We start from the raw sequence: 22,859 nt of genomic DNA on the forward strand, positions 1-22,859 counted from the left end.
AGTGCCATGTATGTACCAGCCAGCGCCCATGGCTGTGCACAAACCACAATCTAGCCCAGAGCTGCTGGCTGTGGCGAGGCCGGTCTGGAGACGGCAGGGCTGCTGGCTGCTGCGCTGCAAGGAGCCTGGGGCACATGCTGCAAAGGGGCAATAGGAATGCCAGGCTGGCAGAGTGCGGTGGGCATTGCGTGGCAGCAGTGCCAGGCTGCACGGGATTGGCAGCAGGGGCATTAACTGAGGGTTGGACACACGGTGCTGTTCAGATGGCTCCAGGCTGGTAGCTCAGAGCCAATGCCCCGTTCCAAAAGGCAGAGAAGTACACGTCCCTGCTCCTGGGCGTTCCCACAGCTGCTGTGTGAGTGGGCACGGGACAGGGCAGCATGGGGCCCCACCCCATTACAGACAGGCACGTGCTGTCCGAGCTGCCCCTGCCCCTTTGGAGCCAATGGCAGTTTTGCTGCGGGGCTGTGGGCGCAGCTGGCTTTGCGGGTTTCTGCTCCTGTTCCTTGCGCTGTGTATTGCAGCTGCCCCACGAGGCCCCAGCTGAGCTGAGTCCCTGGTGCTGGGTGCTGCACATGCACTGGGACAGGCCCTGCTCTGAAGAGCTGCTGCCCAAGGCAGACCAAGGTGGCAGGGGAAGTGCCCAAGGTCACCCAGCAGCTTGTGGCAGAGACAGGACGGGCGCCCAGGCTGCTGGCGCAGGGCACGTGGGTGCGGTGCCATCTCACGCTGGCCGCACCTCCCCTCGTCGTGCAGGTGGGGGTAGGGTGACTACCCATCCTGAACTGGGCGGGACAGTCCCGAAATGCAGAGGTCTAGTCCCGGTCCCGGGCTGAATGACTCCAGGACTGCATTTGTCCCGGATTCCCTGCGGCGCCGCTCCGGAGCTGCCTGAGGCTCAGGGGTGGTGCCAGCCTCTTCCTGCGGGGAGAGAAGAAGGGGCTGAGGTGGGCGTTTGCCCCCCTCGCCATGAGGCCCTGCCCCTGCTCCTCCCCTTCCCCGGAAGCCCTGCCCCCTGCCCAGGAGCCGAGGAGCTGCCCCTGTCCTGGGCAGCATGCCCCCAGGGGCGGGCACACGGGCCGGGGGCTGCTCTTGTGCCCCTCGCCCAGGGCAGGTGGAGGGTCCAGGGCTCCTCACAGTGGCCCAGACTTCCGAGGTGGCTCTTCCCACTGCCCGCTTCTGGCCTGAGCAGGGGGCAGGGCTTTGGGGACGAGGAGGAGCAGGGGCGGGGCCACAGAGGGGGCGGGGCTTCTGTATGTGTCCCGCTTTTGCCTTTTGAAAAGGTGATCACCCTAGGTGCAGGCTGCGGGCGGGGACCGTTCTGCCCCCTGCTGCGGGTGCTTTTCCGTGGTTTGCTGCGCTGGTGCAGAGAGCGGCTCCAGGGGCGGGAGGCAGGTGACTGGAGGGCGGGCGGGCGGGAGAAACCTTCTAACCAGGACTCTCCTTCCCTTGCAGGTGCTGACGGACACTCCCGGCATGTGGAATGCGAACGCAGGTGAGATCCTGGCTCAGCACAGGCTGGCCTGACGGGGGAGCCGGGACGGGCTGTTTCCGGCTGCTTTGCTTAAAGCTGGGGAACTCGAGGGCCGTTTCCTGGGCCGAAGGCTAAGGCCAGTTCCTCTGTTCTACGGGGACACAGACGGGTTTCAGGACTCTCTGTGTGGGGCCATGGCTAAAGCGGGGATCGGCTGGGAGCCAGACAGCGTGGCTGTCTCTGGGAGATTTGCCTGTGTAAGGACTGCAGCACCCAGCCCTCCAGTAGCGTGACGTGTGTACATATACGTGTGTAGTATTCATGGCCCGGTTTGAAAGTTACTCCACATGCTGGCCCCATTCTGCCTCCTCGCCTCCCCCAGCCTAGGGTTACCATACGTTGGGATTTTCCCGGACATGTCCGGCTTTTTGGTCCTCAAATCCCCGTCCGGGGGGAATTGCCAAAAAGCCGAACATGTCCAGGAAAATACCAGTCCCCTGCTTATCTTAGAGCGGCTCCGGCAGGCTGCGAGCTGCAGGCGGATTCCCCCGCGGCGGCAGCTGCTGCTCCCCCCAGACACCTCAGCTCTGTGCAGCTGAAGAGCCGAGCTGCCTGAGCGTTACCGGCTTCACGGTTTGCTGGGGAGCCCCCAGACCTCCAGACCCTGCGCCCCCGGTTGGGCGCTACCCCAGCGCAGCTGGAGCCCGGGAGGGGAAGTGCCCGGCCAGGGGCGCAGGGTCTGGAGGTCTGGGGGCTGCCCGGCAAACCGTGAAGCCGGTAGCGCTCGGGCAGCTGTTTCACGTGGCTCCGAGGGAGAAGGGGGAATGCGGGGCGCTCAGGGGAGTGGGCGGAGTTGGGGTGGGGAAGAGGCGGAGTTGGGCGGGTTGGGGGCGGGGAAGGGGTGGGGCCAGGGCCCCATGGAGTGTCCTCTTTTTTTAATTTTTAAATATGGTAACCCTACCCCAGCCCCCTTACTCCGGAGCTGGCAGGCCACTGAAATCAGGCAATGCCCTACTCAGCGGGAGTCGTCTGGCCGAAGCGACTGCACAATGGACTAGGTCATTGTTCTCTGCCTTCCTGGGGGCATTTCCCTTCGAATACACAGTGCCAGGGGGTATCACCTGGGGTTCCCCGCTGCTAACAATGCAGATCCCTCCGGGTGGCAATACAGTGAGCCAAGGGAAGCCAGGGGAGACCAGTTCCTGCAGGCAGCATCCAAGCGGCAGTACAGACTGGGAGGATGGAGGCCGTGCGAGAGGAGTCTGGGAGCCTCCAGCACAGGGAAACCATGCTTGAGGCCAGTGGTGTGTCAGCATTGCCCGCACTGCAGGGAAACCCGGGGAGGAGGATGGGTGAAGGGGCCTTGCCATGGGCTCTAACACGTCACCTCTGCTTTCCCTTTGTCTGGCAGGACCCCCTGGTGGGAGACCACCACCGAACGCGCCACATTGCCACCCTTACCCGAGTCCTTGCCCCCCTGTTGTCTGTCCTCCTCCCCCTCCTGTATGCCCTGGGCCTGGTGGGTCTCATCCCCCTGGACACCACCCGCATGGACACCATCCACATGGACACCACCCGCATGGACACCATCCACATGGACCTGGATGCCCTCCCCATCCTGGGTGTCATCCCCCAGGCGGCCCTCATGGGCATCATCACAAACATTAGAAACATGGCCATGGTCGCCATGGACACAAGGTACGGAGCCCTGGTCACTGGGGTGTGGGGGCCACGTTGCAGAAGAAGATGCACCATTAGCGTCAGCTCTGTGCTGGGATGCTGTGCAGGGCCCACAGCCCAAGGCTTAGCTGGGCTAGGGACTCCTCTGTTCCCAACCTGTACATGGGGCTCTGGGGACATGAGAACCCACCCTCTCTGCTCCCTGCAGCCAGGGGACATTACACCAGTCCCTGGAAACATTTTCCTTTCCCCTTAAGAGTCGGCTGTTTTCACCAGGTCCCTGGATTCCGGATTAGGGTTTGTACTGGCCAGGGCATCACTGGTTAATGTATTCAAACCTCAAACCAAACCCGCCTGCGCCTACAGGCTGCTGCATCGCACCTTGTGCAGCCAAACCGGTGCAGGACCGGCCCAGCTCTGCTGGGAACCCAGGTGTTCCTAGAGTCAGTGTCAGGAAATGAAACAGAGGGAGCCGGACTAGCACGCAGCCACAGCTCAGGGCACTCGGGTGGGACGGAGAACTCAGCTCAGCACAGAATGTCAGAGCCGTGACATGGCACCTTGACACACCTCACAAAGGCAGGCTGGGTTCCCAGGGACCTCTCCAGCACGTTGGCCAGTGCTGCGCCCACCTGCATTCTGTGGCCAGCCTCACTCATGTACCGGGACACGTGGCTGCAACAAACCAACCCAGCTTACTGGGTGTGACGCCTTTGTACAAACCCGTCATCCAGCCAGACTGTCCCTCTGCCACAGAGCCCGGTGCTGGGAGCCCTTGCAGGGACTGACTCCCTGCCTGAGGCCCCGAGTCTGCACAGCGTGTGCACATGCTCAGCCTTAGCTCGTAAGCAGCACCTGGAAATCAGTGCTGCTAAGTCCGAGGTACCGTCAGGCACGTGTACACGTCTTCGCCGGGCGGGGCCTTCGCGTCCTGCTGGGGACGTAGTACCGCACGTGCTGCCGCAGCCCCTGGGGTTGCTGTGGTGCAGTTAGTGGCAATTCTACTTGGCTGGGCTCAGGAGCGGGGATCTGCCCCTGGAATCACCTGGCGGGGGTCGAGAAGCCCAGCAGCATGGGCAGGTGCAGAGGTTCGGGGCTGAGAACTGGACTCAAAGCCCGGCCTCCCCCCGCAGTGCCAGGGGTTGCAGGTTGGGCCATTTCAGTGTCTCCCTGCGCAGCCCATCTCTGCCGGGCGATTCCTTTCCAAGGTGAAGCAGCCTCCTGGTTGGCAACCAATATTGTGCAGTGAGCTCGTTGTTTAGCGTTGTGTGGTGCCTGTCTGCCTGCTGGGCCTGGCCACTGCTTTCACTGTGCCCAGGGCCTTCTCATCACACTGGGCATGCTCGGGGGCCAGGGCTGCAGCCCTCCCGCCTCCTTCCTGCTGGCTCGGCCTGGCCGGGAGTCCCCAAGCCTGACAGGGCTGTTCCTGAAGGGTAGCTCGTGGGCTTGCGCTTCCCTCGAAGGTCGAATTTTCCATCTTCACTCCCCTGCCCATTCCTCAATGCCTGAGCAGTCCTGGCTCCCCCCATGCCTGCTGCAGGCCTGGCTAGGAGAGCTGCCATCATCACCCCTAGCTCTGTGCTACGGGCGAGCAGAGAAACCAGTTACTAGCCCCGGCCGTCCCTCCCAGGAGCCACCGGAAAATGATGCCAATGTCTGGGTCAGGAAGTGAAGGGCACCACGTGCAGCTGACACGGGAGCAGCCGGAGTGTAACTGGCCAGGCACCAGGGCCAGCTCCCGTCTTGTGACACAGGCTGTGGGACGGTAACTGCTGTGAATGCAGACAGCCGTGGGAGAGGGCTATTCTCACGGTATCTAATACACGTCAATCCTTGTCCCTTTCAGCATGGAAGTGGGTCGAGCAGCAGTTCTGACTCGGATTAAGAAAGCGCCTCCCACCGACCTGGCACATCGGTGGCACAGCAGCAGCAGCAGCCAAATACAATTTAAGAACGTCTGTTAGTTCCCTCCAGTTCGCTCTTCCGTTGCCCTTTGCTCCCTTTTCTAAATGAACCTCGTGTAACCTTGTGGCTAGTGATTCTCTTCTGTTTGGTTGGTTCAATTTCTGTCTGGAAGCATTTTAAGCTCATAACGTGGCTCGTTTCCCCTCTGTGACTGAAGAGATTTCCCCCTCTTATGTAGCCCCTCTACTGGGTGGTATTGGCTGCAACCAGGGCCATGGTCAATACCTGGGGGTTCCTCTTCACAATGCACACCAGAACCGGCGCAAGCCCCAAGCCAGAAATCTGGGTAAACTAGACATCACCAGTTCTCTGGCTCCCAATCAGCACCTAGGTCAGGTATAGTGAGAAGTTATTTAAAAATTCTGCTCACTATACAAAATGTTCTCCTGACCCCAAAGGGTCAGCCATGTTACCAAGTCAAAATACCACGCTGCCAGACAGTCCGTTAGCATCTAAAACTAAAGGTTTATTGTAAAGACAAAAGCAAGAAGAAGAAAAGAGTTGTTAAATGGTAAAACAGTCACATACATACAAAGACTTCAAAGTCCATATATCAGGTTCTTAGCAGTAGTGGCGAGTCTGCGGGCTTGAAAGTCCCTCTGGAACAGATCCACAGCTTGGATGGGTCATGCAATCCTTTGTTCGGAGCTTCAGTTTGTAGAAGAGTCACTCCAGAGGTAAGAAGCAGAAATGAAGACAAAATGAAGAAGATGCAGCTGCCTTTTATATCCTTTGCCATGTGGCTTGTACTTCCTTTATCCCAAACACAAGCTGCCCTGCACATGGCATGGAAAAGGCTTAGAATTCTCTGTCCGCAGGCATACCACATGCCTTGCTGACTCATAAGGTATCTTCCCTGGTTCCTTTCAATGGATTCTTTGTACAGCCGATGACCCCTGATGGGCCATTGAACAGGCTAGGCAATGCTGATGCCAATCTGTCTGGGGGTAACCCAGAAACACAGCACTAGTTTGGAAATACAGATATACCCCACATATCTATGGCCTGGTCCACACTAACCCCCCATTTCGAACTAAGATACGCAACTTCAGCTACGTGACTAACGTAGCTGAAGTTGAAGTACCTGAGTTCGAACTTACCATGGGTCCAGACGTGGCAGGCAGGCTCCCCCGTCAATGCCGCGTACTCCTCTCGCCGAGCTTGAGTACCAGCGTCGACGGCGAGCACTTCCGGGATCGATCCGGGATCGATTTATCGCGTCTAGACAAGACGCAATAAATCGATCCCAGAAGATCGATTGCTTACCGCCGGACCTGGAAGTAAGTATAGACCTACCCTTAAACTCATAATACAAAGGTGATACGAACATATAAACAAGAATAAAAAAAGAACAAGTTAAAAATCACTTAGAAAAGTTAGATGCCTGCAAGTCACCAGGGCCTGATGAAATGCATCCTAGAATACTCAAGGAGCAAATAGAGGAGGTATCTGAGCCTCTAGCTATTATCTTTGGAAAATCATGGGAGACGGGAGAGATTCCAGAAGATTGGAAAAGGGCAAATATAGTGCCCATCTATAAAAAGGGAAATAAAAACAACCCAGGAAACTACAGACCAGTTAGTTTAACTTCTGTGCCAGGGAAGATAATGGAGCAAGTGATTAAGGAAATCATCTGCAAACACTTGGAAGGTGGAAAGGTGATAGGGAATAGCCAGCATGTTATAAGGAGGAGGGAGAAAACTTGTTCACCTTAGTCTCAAAGGATAGAACAAGAAGCAATGGGCTTAAACTGCAGCAAGGGAGGTTTAGGTTGGACATTAGGAAAAAGTTCCTGACTGTCAGGGTGGTTAAACACTGGAATAAATTGCCTAGGGAGGTTGTGGAATCTCCATCTCTGGAGATATTTAAGAGTAGGTTAGATAAATGTCTATCAGGGATGGTCTAGACAGTATTTGGTCCTACCATGAGGGCAGGGGACTGGACTCGATGACCTCTCCAGGTCCCTTCCAGTCCTAGAATCTATGAATCTATATCATACTTGGCAAATTATAACATTTCCGCAGATACCTCACACGGCATATCTAGTTAGACTCATTGCAGTTTTATAACATTGGTGTCAACAGTATTATTAATGTTCTCCCCTATTCCATACAGCGTCACACTTTGTATGAAATATACCATATGACAGGGTGGCTATGGGGGTTCCAGGGTGCTGCTTTGAGGCACAGAGTGCCACAGTTGCCAAGGGCTGCTTTGTGGCCAAGACGTCACTGCAGTCTGCCCTGGACATTACAGACACTTTGGCCAGGATGATGGCCTCTGCGGTTACTATGATGCAGGCCTCCTGGGGGGTGGGGTAGCTCAGTGGTTTGAGCATTGGCCTACTAAACCCAGTGTTGTTAATTCAATCCTTGAGGGGGCCATTTAAGGATCTGGGGCAAAAGTCTGTCTGGGGATTGGCCCTGCTTTGAGCAGGGGGTTGGACTAGATGACCTCCTGAGGTCCCTTCTAACCCTGTGATATTCTATGAAAACTCAGGGATCACTTTGTATGTCTTTGCTAACTAGACCTTGTTTTCAGATAAGAGAGATGACACCCTGCATTCCTTTAAGGATTTCTGGATTACCTTAAGATCCTTCTGGGTGTACACGCTGTCCAGGCAGAGACTCCATTATGGGGCATGGCAACAACAACAGTATAGGCCACAGCATCCCTTCGTGCAGCCCTTTCGTCCGAGACAGCAAGACTATCCCAGGAAAAGGAAACACTCAAGTTTGGGGCTCGGCCGATCCCCTCGCCCTCCTCTGGTGCCTGCTAAGATCCCATTTTGACTCCTTGGTCCAGAGCGCCATTCCAGTTGCTGTTCTTCTGCCCTTGTTGTACTTCCATTCCTTTGGGGACAGGCAGGTTCATTTTTACAATGCCTGGGTCTCGATCATCTGCAACAGGTGGGTCCTAGACACTCTTAGATCAGGCTACTCCATCCAGTTTCTCTCCACGTCTCCTCCGCATCCAATCTCCCCATCCCTCTTCAGGGACCCTCTCACGAGACACTGCTCATTGAGCAGGTCAGCTCTCTCTTGACGTTGGCAGTGGTGGAGGAAGTCTTGCCAGAATACTGGGGTCACAGCTTTTACTCCCGGTACTTCCTGATACCAAAATCCTAGGGCAGGATGAGACCCATCCTCAACCTTCATGGCCTCAACAAATTTATCAAGTACATGAGGTTCCATATGGTCACTCTATCGGCTGTCCTCCCTGCACTGTCTCAGAATGACTGGTTTGCTGCTCTGGACCTTCAGGACGCTTATTTCCATGTGGCGATTCTACTGAGTCACGGGAAGTTTCTTTGTTTCCTGGTAGGAGAATGCCATTTTCAATGCACAGTTCTCCCTTTTGACCTTTCTTCTGCCCCCTGAGTTTTCACCAAATGCATGGCAGTGGTCATATCTCAGGAGGAAAGGAATCCACATCTTCCCGTACCTCAATATCTGGTTGCTGAAGGGTGGCTCCAGAGAGGAGGTTCTTGCACAAGTCAACACTATATTGCATTTGCTCAACCATCTGGGAATCATTTTAAACACCAAAAAGTCAACCTTGGTTCCGCTCAAAAAATCGAGTTCATTGCAGCACTGTAAGATTCCATGAGGTCGAGAGCATCCCTACCGACTGACTGCTTCAAGGCAATTCGACAGCTTTTCCTCAGTCTGCAATTTCAGCCCTCCAAAACTGTCTGAGTGTGCCTGAGCCTGTCCGCTTGTACACGGGGGGTCCAGGTCACCAGTCTGCACCTTTGCCCCCTTCACATGTAGCTTGGGATGGTTATGGCCCTGCCCTGCACTCCCTGGACAGATTGGTGCACCTCCCACCGTTAGTCCTGGACTCCTGGTGCTGGTGGACATCTCTGCGCAATGTGTGTCAAGGAGACTTGTTCATTCAGCTCTCTCCAACCAAGACAGTGTTCATCGACACCTGCCTTCTGGTTTGGGGGGCGCGTCTGGACTCACTGAAGTGCAGGGCCTGTGGACGGAACAGGAAGCCTCACTCCATATCAATGTGCTGGAACTCCGGGCCATGCACAATGCATGTCGTGCCTTCTGGGACTGTATCAGGCATTCAGCAGTTCACATACTCACCAACAATACCACCGCGATGTACTATGTGAACAAACAAGGGGGAGGCCACTCCAGATTACTCTGCCTAGAGGTGATCCACCTGTGGCAGTTCTGTATTGAAGAGGACATCACCCTGCTAGCTGCCCACTTACCAGGTGTGCAGAATCGTCTTGCCGACCATCTCAGCAGGATCGTCTCCCTGAGTCACGAGTTGTCCCTGAAGGCAAGTGCCCTTTGGATCATCTTCGCAATGTTTGGGAAAGCCATCCCTCCTTTTCCTGGAGCCTGTCAGCCAGGTTTCTGTCATCATGGGAGTACTGAGGAGCTGTAAGCTCACCTACTGATGGGATGAGGGCATGCATTTGGGCATTCTCCTCTGGTGGTGATTTCAGGGTACCTCATCGCAAATGGGTTCGTCCTAACCTGCTCGACCTCCAGCCTTCCTGCCCTCTCTGCCAGCCTCCAGACCCACACGTTGCGCTCTCCCCAAGTCCCTCCCTCCTGGGGCTGAACCTGTGCTGGGTCCTGACATGGTTCCTCCCCATTTGGCATGCCATGGCTGTCCCTGTCCTGGAGCTGGGCGTGCCGCAGACTCCCCCAGCCCTCAGGGACAGCTGGTGCCCGAGCTGGCCGTGGGGCCAGGAGCAGGGGGCAGTGTGAAGTGAGGGAGTTCAGGCAGCTGGCTGATTACAGGGAAACTAGTGGCAGCATTGCCCACTGGCATGTTCCCCGCTGGAGAGGCTGTTTATTCCCTGCGCCTCCCTCCGCACCCCGTTAACACGAACCACAGGGAATCAGATGCAGTCTGTTGGCAAAGGCCCTGTCCAGGATAACAGCCTCGCTGGGTTGCTGGGAGAGCCCAGAACACTGTCCTCGGGCTGGAGGAGACAGTCTCCTGGCTCCAATCGAGGGCTCCAGCTTCTCTCCCAGGTCCCCCACACCCAAGGAGCACAGAGCAGCGATCGCCTGGGGTCGGTGCGTTGTCTTGTAGGGCTGCTCTAACGCTGAGGCAGCGGCTATCCTGGGCCCCGGGTGTCTCCTGGGCACATTACCCCTCTGACTGCCCACACCCCTGTCCTTAACTGTGCCGTGTCCCTGTGGCTCCCCACACCCCATCCCGCACACTGCTGACAGCGTCCCTCTGTTGTGTGACAGGCTGCTCCCGGCGTGGATGCCAGCCCACCCCTCCACGCTGTGGTGCCACTGCCGCCAGGTGTACCTGCCGATGAGCTACTGCTATGCCACGCGCCTGACTGCCGAGGAGGATGAGCTTGTCCAGAGCCTCAGACAGGTAAATGAACTCCCTGAGCACCCTCCCCACTCCTCACCCTGTGTGACAGTGGCCTGGAGACCCTTCCCACCATGGCCCAGCTGTGGCTAGTCGCATGGACCCAAATCTCCTCATTGGGCGCAAATCCCAGGGGCTGCAGCCTCTGGCAGTGCTTTGGTGGAGATCCCTGTGGGCTCGTTGTGATGTGATCCCCACATCAGCCCCTTGTTCCCCTGTCCCACCAGAGCTTCTGGGTCTTCCCCTTGCCTGGGCACTAACTGCGACGGCCCTGAGCCATGTCTCAGCAGCCCTGTGTCTGACACCTCCATCCCTCATCTCTGTTACCAAAGAGGAGCACAGGGGTGGAATCTCCCCTCATTCTCTGTGAAAACAACAAGGAGTCTGGTGGCACCTTAAAGACTAACAGATTTATTTGGGCATAAGCTTTCGTGAGTTAAAACCTCACTTCTTCAGATGCATTTTGTAGATACAGACTAACACGGCTACCCCCTGATACTTGACGTCATTCTCTGTGGTGAATCATAGAATATGAAGGGACCTCAGGAGGTCATCTAGTCCAACCCCCTGCTCAAAGCAGGACCAATCCCCTGACAGATTTTTGCCCCAGATCCCTAAATGACCCCCTCAAGGATTGAACTCACAACCCTGGGTTTAGGAGGCCAGTGCTCAAACCACTGAGCTATCCCTCCCCCATGAAGACTTTAGCAACCCTGCTGCTCAGTGTCTCGTCCTCTCTGGTTGTTCCGCTCACCCTCTGCTGATCTAGCAGGGCCAGCGACTCTCACCAGCTTTCTGGGTCTCCAAGACTTACAGAAGTTCCTATTTGCTGCTGACCATTCTGGTTCCCTCTGAGCCTCCTTACGCCTTCCCTGTCACAGCTGATGCTTCTGTACGTTGACGTAGTGTGGGCTGCATTTCTGCTCCTTCAGGGGGATATTGCTTGAGTGAGCCACGTGGTCCTTCCATGCTTTCCCTTTAGCTTAGGGCTGAGGTACGACTGGCCCGTGCTGAGGTACGACTGGCCCGGGCTGGGTTGGGCCCCTCAATGTCGGTATGTGGCCACTGGCATGTTACCTCTATGCAGCATCCCAGCTCTCGTTAGCAGATGGAAAGGCTTTGCCTTCATCGGCGCAGTAGTAAGCTTCCAAACAGGAGCTGCATGGAACCGATGCCCTGCTGTCTGCGTGACGACCCAGAGCTCGATTCATCGCGTCAAGGGACCGGTAGATCATCTAGTCAGGCTCCTGTGTAACGCAGGCCAGAGAATGTCACCCAGTTACTCTGGACTGAGCCCAGCGATGTGTCTGGCTGCAGTACAGTGTGCCCTCCAGAAAGGCAGCCGGTCGGGAGCTGAAGACATCGAGAGATGGAGAGTCTGCCAGTTCCCTTGGCAGCACATTCCGGTGGTTGATCACCCTCGTTGTTCACTGTTCGGGCCTTAGAGCTTCAGCCACTGGTTCTTGTTCTGCCTTTCTCCGCCCTTCGGTACCTGGTATCTTCTCCCTGTGAAGGTTCTTCTATCAGTCACCTGCCAGTCTTATTTCTGATACTCAGTGGCGAGGACAGTCACGGGGGGCCTGGGAGTTCCCGCCTTAAACAGCCCGTGTAGGCGCCGCATTAATGCTCTTCCAGTGCTGGTAACCTTGGCTGATGGGAGGGGTGGAGGGAGCCCTATGGGGCAGGAATTGGGGTGGGCTTTGGGGAAGGAAGGAGAGAGCTGGGAGGGCAAGGTAGGAAGGAAAGCCAAGGGCAGAGTGTCTGGGGTCGTGCAGGGAGCAGGCTTTCCCTGTGAATGCCACGGCAAGGTACTTGCCACACACTTGTTCACAATGCCTAAGGCCTGCACTTTCCAAAGGGAGGAGTGATTTTTGGGAGGCCCCGTCGGCCCCCCGGGAGGGGTCTGATTTGAGAGCGCTGAGCCCTGCCCTTTGCGAATCAGACTTGGTGTCTCAGGCTGGGCACCTGACACCCCTAGGCCTGAAGGGGAGTTACGCCTTAGGGGCTGTCTTCTCCCTGCCCACTGGGCTCCAGGAGCCCTGCTGTGAATTGGAGCGGGGTGGAGTCCTGCACACAGGCCTCCAGCCAGAATTAAGCCCTCCCTACTGCATGAGCATGCTCCAGCTTGCTCCCCCCATTCTGGCCTGTGTGGGCCCTGGAGCCCCCCCCTTTGGGCTGTGTGCCCCCCCAGGCCACATGGGGTCCCAGTGCCCCCCTCAGGTGCTCTGGCACTATCTGAAGGTGCTTTCTCCTCTTGTTAACTCTCCTTAGCAAAGGGTGCTGGGAGCAGCTCCCACATGGGCCCTGTCCCGGTGGCTGGTGTGGAGCCACAGAGCGGGCCAGGCAGCGCTGCCCTCCGTCCCCAGTGCTGCCCTGCGTGCTCCGTGCTGTACTCCCCTGGCTGCCAACGCCACCAGCCTGACACTTGCAGCTGTCTCATGGCTCTGCTCCCATGGCGCGCTAGTGAGCGGATGGCTAATCTCCCGCCTGCTCCCTGCCAGGAGCTGTACGTCCAGGACTACTCCAGCATTGACTGGCCGGCCCAGAGGAATAACGTGGCTGCCTGCGATCTCTACACCCCGCACAGCTGGCTGCTCACACTCGCCAATGGTGAGTAGGCCACTGGCTGGGCCTGGCCAGGGCAGGGGGGGGATAGTTAATGTGCTGGTTGTTTTCTGACCCCACTGCCGTGAGTCGCTGGCGGAGTTGAGAGCTGCCCCATAGGCTCACATCCAACCCCAGTGCAGCCCCCAAGCTTCCTGTCAGCCTTGCCCTGCCCGTGGGATCTCCGAGTGGCCAGGGACCAGAAGCTGGCAAGACTGTACATTACTAACCCGGGAGGGAATGCTTGTGCCTGACAAAGCAGTGCCCACCTGGCCTCAGCATGGTGCCACAGTTACTGCCCTGCCCAGTGGCACGAGGGCGATCTGTGTGCGGCATTGGCTCGCTCACTTCGGCCACGAGCCAGCAGCAGCCACCTGGATCCAGCATGTAGGAAAGGCGCTGGGCTCTGTGCTGATTGCCGCTGGAGGAGGCTGAACCCAGGCCCATCCTGACTGTCGGGTGCCATTGGTGCCGAATCAGGGCTCATAGAACAACTCCAAACACTCTGTCTCTGAGGTGTCTGCGGAGGCTGAGTCCAGCGTGGGCTGTGTGCTGGGGCACTGAGTGAATCTTAATACCTCGGGTTCTGTCCCCCACTCAGCAGCTTCCCACCTTCCCTCTGGTCCTGTCTCGGGCTGAGCAGAGGTGAAACAACCAGGGTTCAGTCCAGGTGTGGAGCGTTCTGGGGCTGTGTCCCTGGGGCTCTCGCCCTGCTCCCCCCAGAGCCCTGGCCAGCTGGGGAAGGGATGGGGGAGCTCTCTGGGGCTCGGGGCCAGGCCCTGCTCGCACCGGAGTTGGGACCAGGCAGCTGGTAAGAGTTTCCTTATTGTGTCTCTCTTGTTCCCGTCTCAGCCATCCTGAACGTGTACGAAGCCCACCACAGCGCCCGGCTGAGGCAGCGAGCCATCGCGGAGCTGTACGACCACATCAAGGCTGACGACAGATTCACCAAGGCCATCAGCATTGGCCTGGTAGGCTGCTCGTTACCGTTCCCAACGAATCAACGGAGCTGGCTCCAATTCCTGCCCAGGTGCGGGAGAGTCCGGCCTGGGACTCCCCAGCTCTACACAGATGCCCTGCTGCTGGCACGTAACCATGGCAACCAGCAATCCAGGCAGGCTCAGGGCCTGCTGTGCTGGGCGCTGCACACAGGAGAGTTCACGGCGGATGACAAGGGCATGAGCAGGCTGGTGGGAGAGGAGAGCGTGAGCAACCGCTTGGACATTGTACAGTGGCAGTGGAGGCTGGGCGTGCCAGATGCCCCCCTCTGCAGAGTCTTTGCTGGGGACAGCTGGGGGGTGTGGAGTCAGCTGGGGGAAGGCCGTGGCTGGAGAGTGATCTCCTGCCCTGTGATGGGGAACGGACATGGGGATGCCAAGGGGTCCGTTCTGTGACCAGAGCCCCATGTAGACGTGCTCGCTCGCCTGCAGACAGCCCCCAGCCTGGGGTTTGCTCTGGGGCTGGTCACGAGGTCAGGTCATGCTGTGCAGGCCCAAGCCGAACACCACTGCGCTCTGCAGGGGAGTGACGCCTTCTCTCTCCGCAGATTTCCAAGACCATTAACATGCTGGTTGGCTGGTACGTGGATGGGGATGTTGGGGTCCACTAGGCATAGCTACCAGGTAACTCGGGAGAGTGGAAGGCCAAAAGTGCCGATGAAGCTCTTTTGCTCTGGGCCTATCTGAACCCCCAAACCCCATCTTGGGAACTCTCACCTACTTCTCTGCTAACTGTTTACATGCTCTGAAGTAGGCTGAAGCAGAAATGTAATGTCAGCTTTTTAGCAGATGGCTGCAGTTTCACTCACACTAGCAGAAATAATAGAGATAAGAAGCGGGGTAGTTAGTTTGCAGGCGTCTAATCCAAGGTCGCAAAGACTGAGAAAGTTTTCTCACAAGCTTATGTAGAGTTTATTGTAACAGTTGTCTGGAAGGGAGGGGTAAGGAGGAACAGCCAGACAAAGAGATGTATGCAAACAGTTTGGAGTATAAAAGGTAAAAGTTGTTTGTATTTGTTGCACTGGATTTGAGACATGCTGGTCTCCTAGTGCCATTTCAGAGCTCTGAAATAAACTTGGCTTGCTTTCTCCCCTCGGTGTCTTTATTGGTGCCAAGCACACCGGGTGACGGACCATTGTTGTCCCCTCGAGCCCTTTAGGGCGGGCAACAGGGAGAGCTCTCCAGCCTTCCAGGAGCATGTCTCCAGGATCCCTGATTACCTCTGGTAAGGCCAGGCCCATGAACCTCCCTAGCCCTGGAGACAGCGCAGGGCTCAGCTAGAGAGAGCCACTCTGCCCCGCGTGGGAGTCCCCAGGCCCTAGCAGGGAACCTGCTGCCCAGGCCTGCCATGGGGGACCCCGCTCTGCCCCCACGGCCACCACGCTGCGTAGGCCCCACGAGCAGGGAGCTCTGTGCAGGGGGCATGCGAACGGGGGGGTCTTGCACTGATCAGCAGCCAGCTCCAGACACTGGCTCCTTATTAATGAGTCCCACTCGCTCCAGTTCTCCCAGTCAGGCTGGGAAGGGGCAGGCCAGGGCCCCCGGGGAATCTGCAGGGCTGCCCCTGAAGCTCGGTACGCCGTGCCCCAGCAGCGGTGTTAGACGCCTGGGGGCTGCGTGAGGTTGGGGACAGCACCACGCTCCCCAGGCTGCTGCAGTGATGTGCTCTCTCTCCACGCAGGCTGGGACTCGACGGCATGAAGATGCAGGTAAGGTGCTGTGGCCCTGGCAGTGACCGCAGGGACCCTGGGCACCCTCTCGCGGCTGCTGAGGCAGCTCGCAGGGCTGGGCAGGGACCCCTCACCCGGGGACTGAGCGCGTACTGCAAAGGGGGTCTCGCCAGGCTGCTCTGCCTCGGGGGATCTGCCACCCCTGCAATGTCTCCCTTTGCTGCCGGGCTGTTAATAGTCATAGGACCAGCCCTGGCCCAGCTGTGCGGCTCACAGCAGCAGCTTCTCCTGTCCCTGCTCCTCCTCCTGGCAGAGGGTAGAAGGGGTTGGTATCAGGAGCAGTGTGTGTCCGTGCTCTTGGGCAGCTGCTTCCCCTGCACCTCTGGGGGGTGCTCTGCACCCGCCATCCCGTGCCCAGCCCCTTCGCTCCGGCCTTCCGCCCTGCCACACACGCATTGTCCCTGGGGTGGAGCCTAGGGGAGGAGTCCCGTCCTGTCCTGTCTCTGCTGTGCGGTTCTGGCCCTACGTTAGCGGACAGCCCCTCTCCTACCTGCGCTGGGGGCTAGAACCGAGCACTAACGGCTGCTTGGCCCCTGCTGAGTGTCCAGCAAGGAAAGGGGCTGCGTGCTGCTTCCCCATGCCCTGGCCACGCAGGCTGCTTCTCTGTCCCACTTCCTGCAGCTCAGTGTCTTCAGCTGCTAATGAAGAAGTGCGCTGTAGGGGCCACGGGCTAGCCCTTCTGAAGGCCTGATTGAAGTGAATGCTTGAAACGATTCCTCCCAGACCCCAGTGGATGTTTGTCCATCTCTCAGCATTGCCACACAAATCTCCACATTGTACCTCTTTACTCAAGAGAGGCTAAGAACTGGGATAGCTGGGGGGCTGCAGGTCAGGAGTGAGGGGCATGGACAGGGCTGTGTGGGGAGCCCAGGGCTGGGACAACATAGGGTTACCATATGTCCGGTTTTTCCCGGACATGTCCGGCTTTTTGGTAATCAAACCCCTGTCCGGGGGGAATTGCCAAAAAGCCGAACATGTCCGGGAAAATACCGGCCGGGCACTTCCCATCCCGCGGTGGCTCTGCTCCTCCCCGACTCTTCAACTCTGTTTAAGAGCCGAGCTGCCCGAGCGCTACCGGCTTCGGGCAGCCCCCTTGCCTCCGGACCCCAGCCACCGGCCGGGCACTTCCCCTCCTGGGCTCCAGCTGCTCTGCTCCGGCGGCGCAGGGTCTGGAGACAAGGGGGCTGCCCGAAGCCAGTAGCGCTCGGGCAGCTCGGCTCTTAAACAGAGCTGAAGGGTCAGGGGAGGAGCAGAGCAGCCGGAGCCTGGGAGGGGAAGTGCCCGGCCGGGGGCGCAGGGTCCGGAGGCAAGGGGGCTGCCCGAAGCCCGAGCGCTACCGGCTTCATGGTTTGCCGGGCAGCCTCCAGACCCTGTGCCCCCGGCTGGGCGCTTCCACTCCCGGGCTCCAGCTGCGCTGGGGAAGCGCCAGCCGGGGGCTCAGGGTCTGGATGCCGCCCGGCAAACCGTGAAGCCGGTAGCGCTTGGGCAGCCCTTTTCGCGTGGCTGGGAGGGAGGAGGGAGAGTTAGGGCGGGGACTTTGGGGAAGGAGCGGGGAAGGGGCAGAGTTGGGGCGGGGAAGGAGTGGAGTTGGGGCGGAGACGGGGTGGGGAAAGTGGTGGGGCCAGGGCCCCGTGGAGTGTCCTCTTTTTTTAGTTTTTAAATATGGTAACCCTAGGACAACGGGGGGGGGGCTGCAGGTCAGGATTGAGGGGCACCAGCATCCAGGCTGGAAACAGCCGGAGGGCCAGGCAGGCTGCGGGGCAGGGAGCCCACCAGGACTGTGGAAGCAGGCGCTGGAGGTTAAAACAAGCCCACTGACGACTTCCATTTAGTTTTGCTGTGAGCGCTGCTGTTTGCTAGACAGAGGCAGCAGCCGCCCTGCATAATGCCAGATAAGCTCATCTGGGCTGAACAATGAGGCGCCCATGCATCTGGAAGGGCAGGTGCGATTTGCCTGCACAGCCCTCCCCAAGCAGGGAAACCTCTACCCTCCCCAGGGCTGGTTCAGCTTTTAAAAGCTCGATGCATTTCTTGGCCCTCCAGCTGCTGCCCAGTTCTCCTCTCTCTCACCGGCCCCTCCCCCATCTAAAATAAATATTTAAAGACATCACAAGGAAAGAACGTTTCCTGCCTCCATCAATAAAGCAGACCCCCCCCCCAGCTTTCCAACACTGACAGCACCCACCCACCCCACCCTGCCATGGCTGCTTCCTCACGTCTCGCTGCTTTCGTGCCTGCTGTTCCCATCTAGTAATGCAGGGGAAGCCACCTGGGAACCCCCGGGCCAGGCCCCTGCAATCCCATCCCACCCCAGCTGGCTCTCAGGTGGGGCTGCCCCCAAAAGCGACATCCTCAGGGCATGTTCCGGAACTGGGAGTGACGCTAACTGACCCCACTCGGGGCTAATGGAGTTTTCCACCCAAAGGTGGGTGGGGTGCGTGGACAGGGAGGCAGGGATTTGCAGCCCTCCTCTCTGCCAGATGGGGAGTGGGATCACAGACCCGCCTGTGCTCTGGGTACAGCCGGCGAGCCTTGAACTCAACGGGCCTGATCCTGATCCCACGTACACTGACTTTACCCTCATGTAAACTCACTTCAGTGGGGCTACTCCTCGTTTACACCAGCTGGAGATCAGAATCAGGCCCAATGCACCTATTGTGGGGTTGAGAAGGAAAGAAAAACACAGAGAGAGAGAGAGAGAAACCCCCATGCAATCCAGTTATGGCTAGACAGATTAGTAGGAAAGAAAACGTCAAATATACAGAATCCAGCCCCAGAGTAAAGCCTGGCCCCCACTTTTGAAAGGAAAGAACCAACCAGTGCATTCAGATTTGGACTCTCTGCACTTTCTCCCTGCCCGGGTGGATGCACCCACCAGCTGGGCACAGGCAGCCCTGCTCCAAGCACAGATGAGCTCTGGGATGATGATAAGGAAGGAGCTGGCGCCCAGCTATTGGGGTGGAGCTGGGCGTCTCTCTTGGAGTGGTCCAGTGGCTACCACTCCTGGATGCTGCTACAGGCACCGGAGCCTGCATCTCGCCAAGCAGCAAAGCAAAGTGGGCCCTCCCAAGGGGTGAGAGCGAGCCAGCACGTGGGAGTCAGACAGGACACACAGACAAAGAGGGAGCCTGCAGCTGCACACACCCAGTGACGGGGAGCCACTCTGCATGGGGGGGGGGTTCATCCGGTTCTGGGGCTGGAGAAACCCAGCCCTGGGGAACCTAGGTCCTGCAGTATAGCTCCATTGGGAGGGGACTTGCAGAAGGGAGAAGTAGAGCTCCATATAAAAACACAAATGACACAAACAGTACACTGATAGAATTACAGAATCCCCTTCCCCAGAAGAGTAACCCGAATAAATGAGCATACCCCAAAGTAATGAGCAAATCTTGTAACAAGACCCAATCCACCCAGTCCTAATTGCAATCCATTCATAGTCAGCCATGTCAAGCAATGATCCCCAGCCCTACATCTCCAGGGGACTGTGTATGGACATGCACTCCTGTCCCCTGTTGCACAAAGCACATCAGACCAGATTAAGTATCTATTAGATTTTATTGTTTTCCTCTGAATAGCGGAGGAGCTGCTCCTTTCCCTCCTCAAGGGCTGCATTTCCGGAGCTCAGGGTCATGGGCCCCATTTCCAACTGCCACAGGTAAGTGGGTGGCTAACGAGTGTGATGCCGCCTGCGTATCCATCCATGGAGCTTTATGAATGGATCTGCAGAGCAGTGGGTTCGAGAGGAACTTGATTAATGGCAGGAAAATGCCAAACAGTCTAAAAACAATAAAACTGATAAACCCTGGGATGAAATGTAGCAAAAGCCATTCCTATCCGCTCCGGGTTTCTGTCGGGATATTCAGAGGACCAGAAAATGTAAGTGGGTGATTTAAATTATCTGCAGTTAATTTAACTTCATAGTTAATCCATGGACCACAAATCTTCAATTACTGGAAGAAACTCTTCCACTCAAGGGAGAAAAGTGAATGACGCGGGTGGAACTGAGACTGGATTGATTATAGCCTGATTAGGCGTATGTGTGACTTGGGTTTGAGGGCAACAGTCCTGAGGTTCGTTCTCATCATAAAAAATACCAGGCAGTTCGGCAAGATGATCTGTCCCCTGCGCAGGTCTAGAGTCGCCAAGGGTGCTGCAGAGCAGAGCAGAGCGGGATGCAGCAGCAGAGCTCAGCGGAGAGGGGCAGAGCAGAGGGCAGTTGCACGTCAGGACTGAGAGTTGTGTGTTCAAGCCCATCACCCTCCAGGTGCATTGTTTGGACTGGACTAGCAGGGGCGTGGCACGCCACGGAGGATGGGTGATGTCTTGACACAGAGCTGTGTTGATGGTGCCCGCTGGATGCTAGGGAGATGGTGGAATTTGTGGGCCCCTTCTGTTAGTGGGCATGCTGGCAGGGTGGGATTCAGTAGTATGGAAAACGGAAGTAGTATAAGGACCCTACTGTCAATCAAACCGTAACACCTCCCCTTGGCCCCTTAAACGCCACCCCTTGACCCCTTAAGCCCCGACCACATGTCACCTGAAGTCCCACCCATGGGGGGGGTTCAAGGCGGACACATGACCGGAAGCAAAGTGTGTCATGTGACTCCTCTAAGAACTCCTCCCACTTTCCTCTACCAATCAGGAGGGGTTTCAGCCACATAGGACTGCCCCGAGAGCAGATTTGACCAATCGGGGGTGTCCTGGGGCGGGGTGACCCGTCTGGAAGTGGATAATGTGACCTCTCTAAGAACTCTTCCCACCGCCCTCTACCAATCGTGATGGGTTTCGGTCGCATAGGACCGCCCCGAGAGCAGATTTGACCAATTGGAGGTGTTCCAGGGCGGGGTGACCCGCCCAGAAGAGGGTCGTGTGACCCCTTTAAAAACTCCTCCCAGCGCCCTCTGCCAATCAGAGTGCAGCACCATCACCCCATAAGCCCCAGCGCCAGGGCAGAAGAGGCCATCTTTTACCAAGAACGCGTGCTTTAGAAATCGTGGAAACATGGACTCCTTCACCACCCCCGTGAGAAATTTGGACTTTGTTTTAGCCCTGAGGGCCTTTGACCATCCGTGAAGAAAGCGCTACATCAGCGACAGTTCTGAGGAGGAGGAGGGAGCGACCGAGGGGAGCCGTTTGGCCCAGCCGTTGATGGATACGCCGGAACCCAAAACCCAACTGCTTGTGAGACACCCCGATGAGCGTGGTGACCTCTTGTCGTCCACCCCCATGGAGGAGGAAGGCGAACACAGCTCGGGGGAGTCACCGGAGGACAAGGTGAATGGAAAAGACGTCACTCAGGTAAATGAATGATTAAGAAGTGACAGTTGATGATGGGGTGTAATGGGGTTGTGTAAATCTAAAAACAGGCAGTGGGGTGCTTACTTTCTTTTCTGAAAATCTCTCAACAGCTCGACGATGTCTTTCTAGAAGCCTTTGAGAACTTACACATCGGTAGCCCCGTGGGAGTAAATAGACATAAGCAAAAACAGCTGATGCATGATATGAGACACAGATATCAAGACGAAAATCTGGAAAAGGACAAAATGGAAGAATGAACCAGCTCAGATTTCCTTATGGAGTCCATTTTTACAGGCGGCTGTAAAAGGTCGTGTTAAACCAGGCGATTAATAAAACGTATTTATTGAAATGTGTCAATATGAATGTGTCCCCTTTCATATTTGTGTTAGTAAAAGACGGTACCAGTAAAAGTCAAGTCTAGGCAGCTCTGTTAAAGAAAATCTATTACACCCCCAGGGAAGTTGGGAGCTTGAGCGCTATTTCTGAGACGGCCGCTGCTAAATTGTCAGAGTCCGAACATAGTCTAGCCCTCCTTTGCTGCGGGGACGATTTGCTAAGTAATTTTAAAAGGACCAGGTTTCTCTTTACACAGCTAGACATGATTTCGGTCAGCAACCCCAGCTGTTACAAAGGGGCCTGCCAATAGTTCATCTCTTTTTATACCAGGCTGTTGTTCTTTTCAAAATATAAACCACTAGCCAGTCTGGAGGGAAAACACCAGTTGTTAGTCTATAAGCTTCTGGTGTGGAAGCATTTAAATCCACCACCAGGTAGCCATAAGGTCTTTTGGTAGCATCCTCAAAAGCTTCTAGAAAGAATTCAGCTTTGCAGGGGTACATTTGCCAAGTGAGCGTAGCGATTTGTAATTTATCCCTGGGGTTTTTGCGTTTAGATTAATCGTGTGACTCTTTTCCCCCTGACAAAATACGTTTTGAACTATAAACAATGCTCAGGTTTCTGTGATGCACATACTTGGTAAAAGCTTTCTCGATTTCACAAGCAGAGTTCATCAGATCGTCTATGATAATCATATTTACTTGATTGGTAGGAAACAAACGGTCATCGTCAAAAGCATCAGGCAGCCCCTCCACAAAATTGATAAAGGGATATTTACAGAGCAGTTCTTTATACAGAGGTTGCCAACAACTGTAACACCACACAATATTCTCAAGCATAACAGACAGTGTTTGTTTGGCATTATCCAACACATTTTTTATAAAGTAACTTTTCCCGCAGTTGCTAGGCCCCGCGAGAATTGCAGAAAAGGGGTGTTTCCACCTTGTATTCATTTCTAAAAGCCGTACGGCAGGGTTTTAAACCCTTCTTCTAGGACCCTCTTGTTGTAAACGACTTTCAAGTGAGTTTAGGACCCTGCAGTGGTGAGCAGCAGCTGGGCGGGGGGGTTGGAAATCCCAGTGGGGCCTGATTCTGGCAGTTAGGTGCCTAAACCATCAGTTAGGCACTTAAGCCCTTTGGTGAATCTGGCCCCAAGAGGTACCCTGAGTGATCAGTTCTAGGCACATCTTTTCCTTCAGTAACTGTCTAACAATGAAGTACGCATCGTAACCTTTGGAATTGTGAGCTAGGAACGTGTAGTCTTGGAACTCTTTGCCAATAAAGGTCTCAACAAACATAGAAAGACACTTGTTGCCCTTAAATTCCCAGGATTTTCCCGGCTTTAGGGACATAACAAAAATGTAATTGGGCGTGTGCAACCCAGTCTCCTGCGTGCATTCAAAATCATAA

The 22,859-nt window shown here is 56.3% G+C and overlaps 2 protein-coding genes across 3 annotated transcripts in view; both read left to right on the forward strand.

The window, feature by feature from the left end:
- The window catches only part of FTCD (formimidoyltransferase cyclodeaminase), a 50,481-nt gene extending 45,299 nt beyond the window's left edge, over positions 1–5,182 (forward strand). The window contains exons 15-17 of the mRNA XM_065562273.1: positions 1,456–1,495; positions 2,886–3,172; positions 5,001–5,182. Of these exons, the coding sequence (XP_065418345.1) occupies positions 1,456–1,462 (7 nt within the window). The 3' untranslated portion in view covers positions 1,463–1,495; positions 2,886–3,172; positions 5,001–5,182. The remainder of the gene's footprint in view (positions 1–1,455; positions 1,496–2,885; positions 3,173–5,000) is intronic.
- A 5,172-nt stretch (positions 5,183–10,354) lies between these two features.
- Positions 10,355–15,176, forward strand: LOC135974418 (lanosterol synthase-like). Of its 2 annotated transcripts, XM_065562277.1 has the most exons (4): positions 10,355–10,486; positions 12,985–13,093; positions 13,940–14,058; positions 14,634–15,176. In XM_065562277.1, the coding sequence occupies exons 1-4, from the start codon at positions 10,367–10,369 to the stop codon at positions 14,694–14,696; spliced, it is 411 nt and encodes a 136-aa protein (XP_065418349.1). In that variant the 5' UTR covers positions 10,355–10,366; the 3' UTR covers positions 14,697–15,176. The 2 variants fall into 2 exon arrangements, with proteins under 2 accessions (XP_065418349.1, XP_065418348.1); XM_065562276.1 differs by lacking the exon at positions 14,634–15,176 and having other exon boundaries at positions 13,940–14,607.
- Positions 15,177–22,859: the final 7,683 nt, after the last annotated feature.

The sequence above is a fragment of the Chrysemys picta genome, chromosome 11, assembly GCF_011386835.1.
Source record: "Chrysemys picta bellii isolate R12L10 chromosome 11, ASM1138683v2, whole genome shotgun sequence".
In the NCBI taxonomy this organism is placed as follows: Eukaryota; Metazoa; Chordata; order Testudines; family Emydidae; genus Chrysemys; species Chrysemys picta.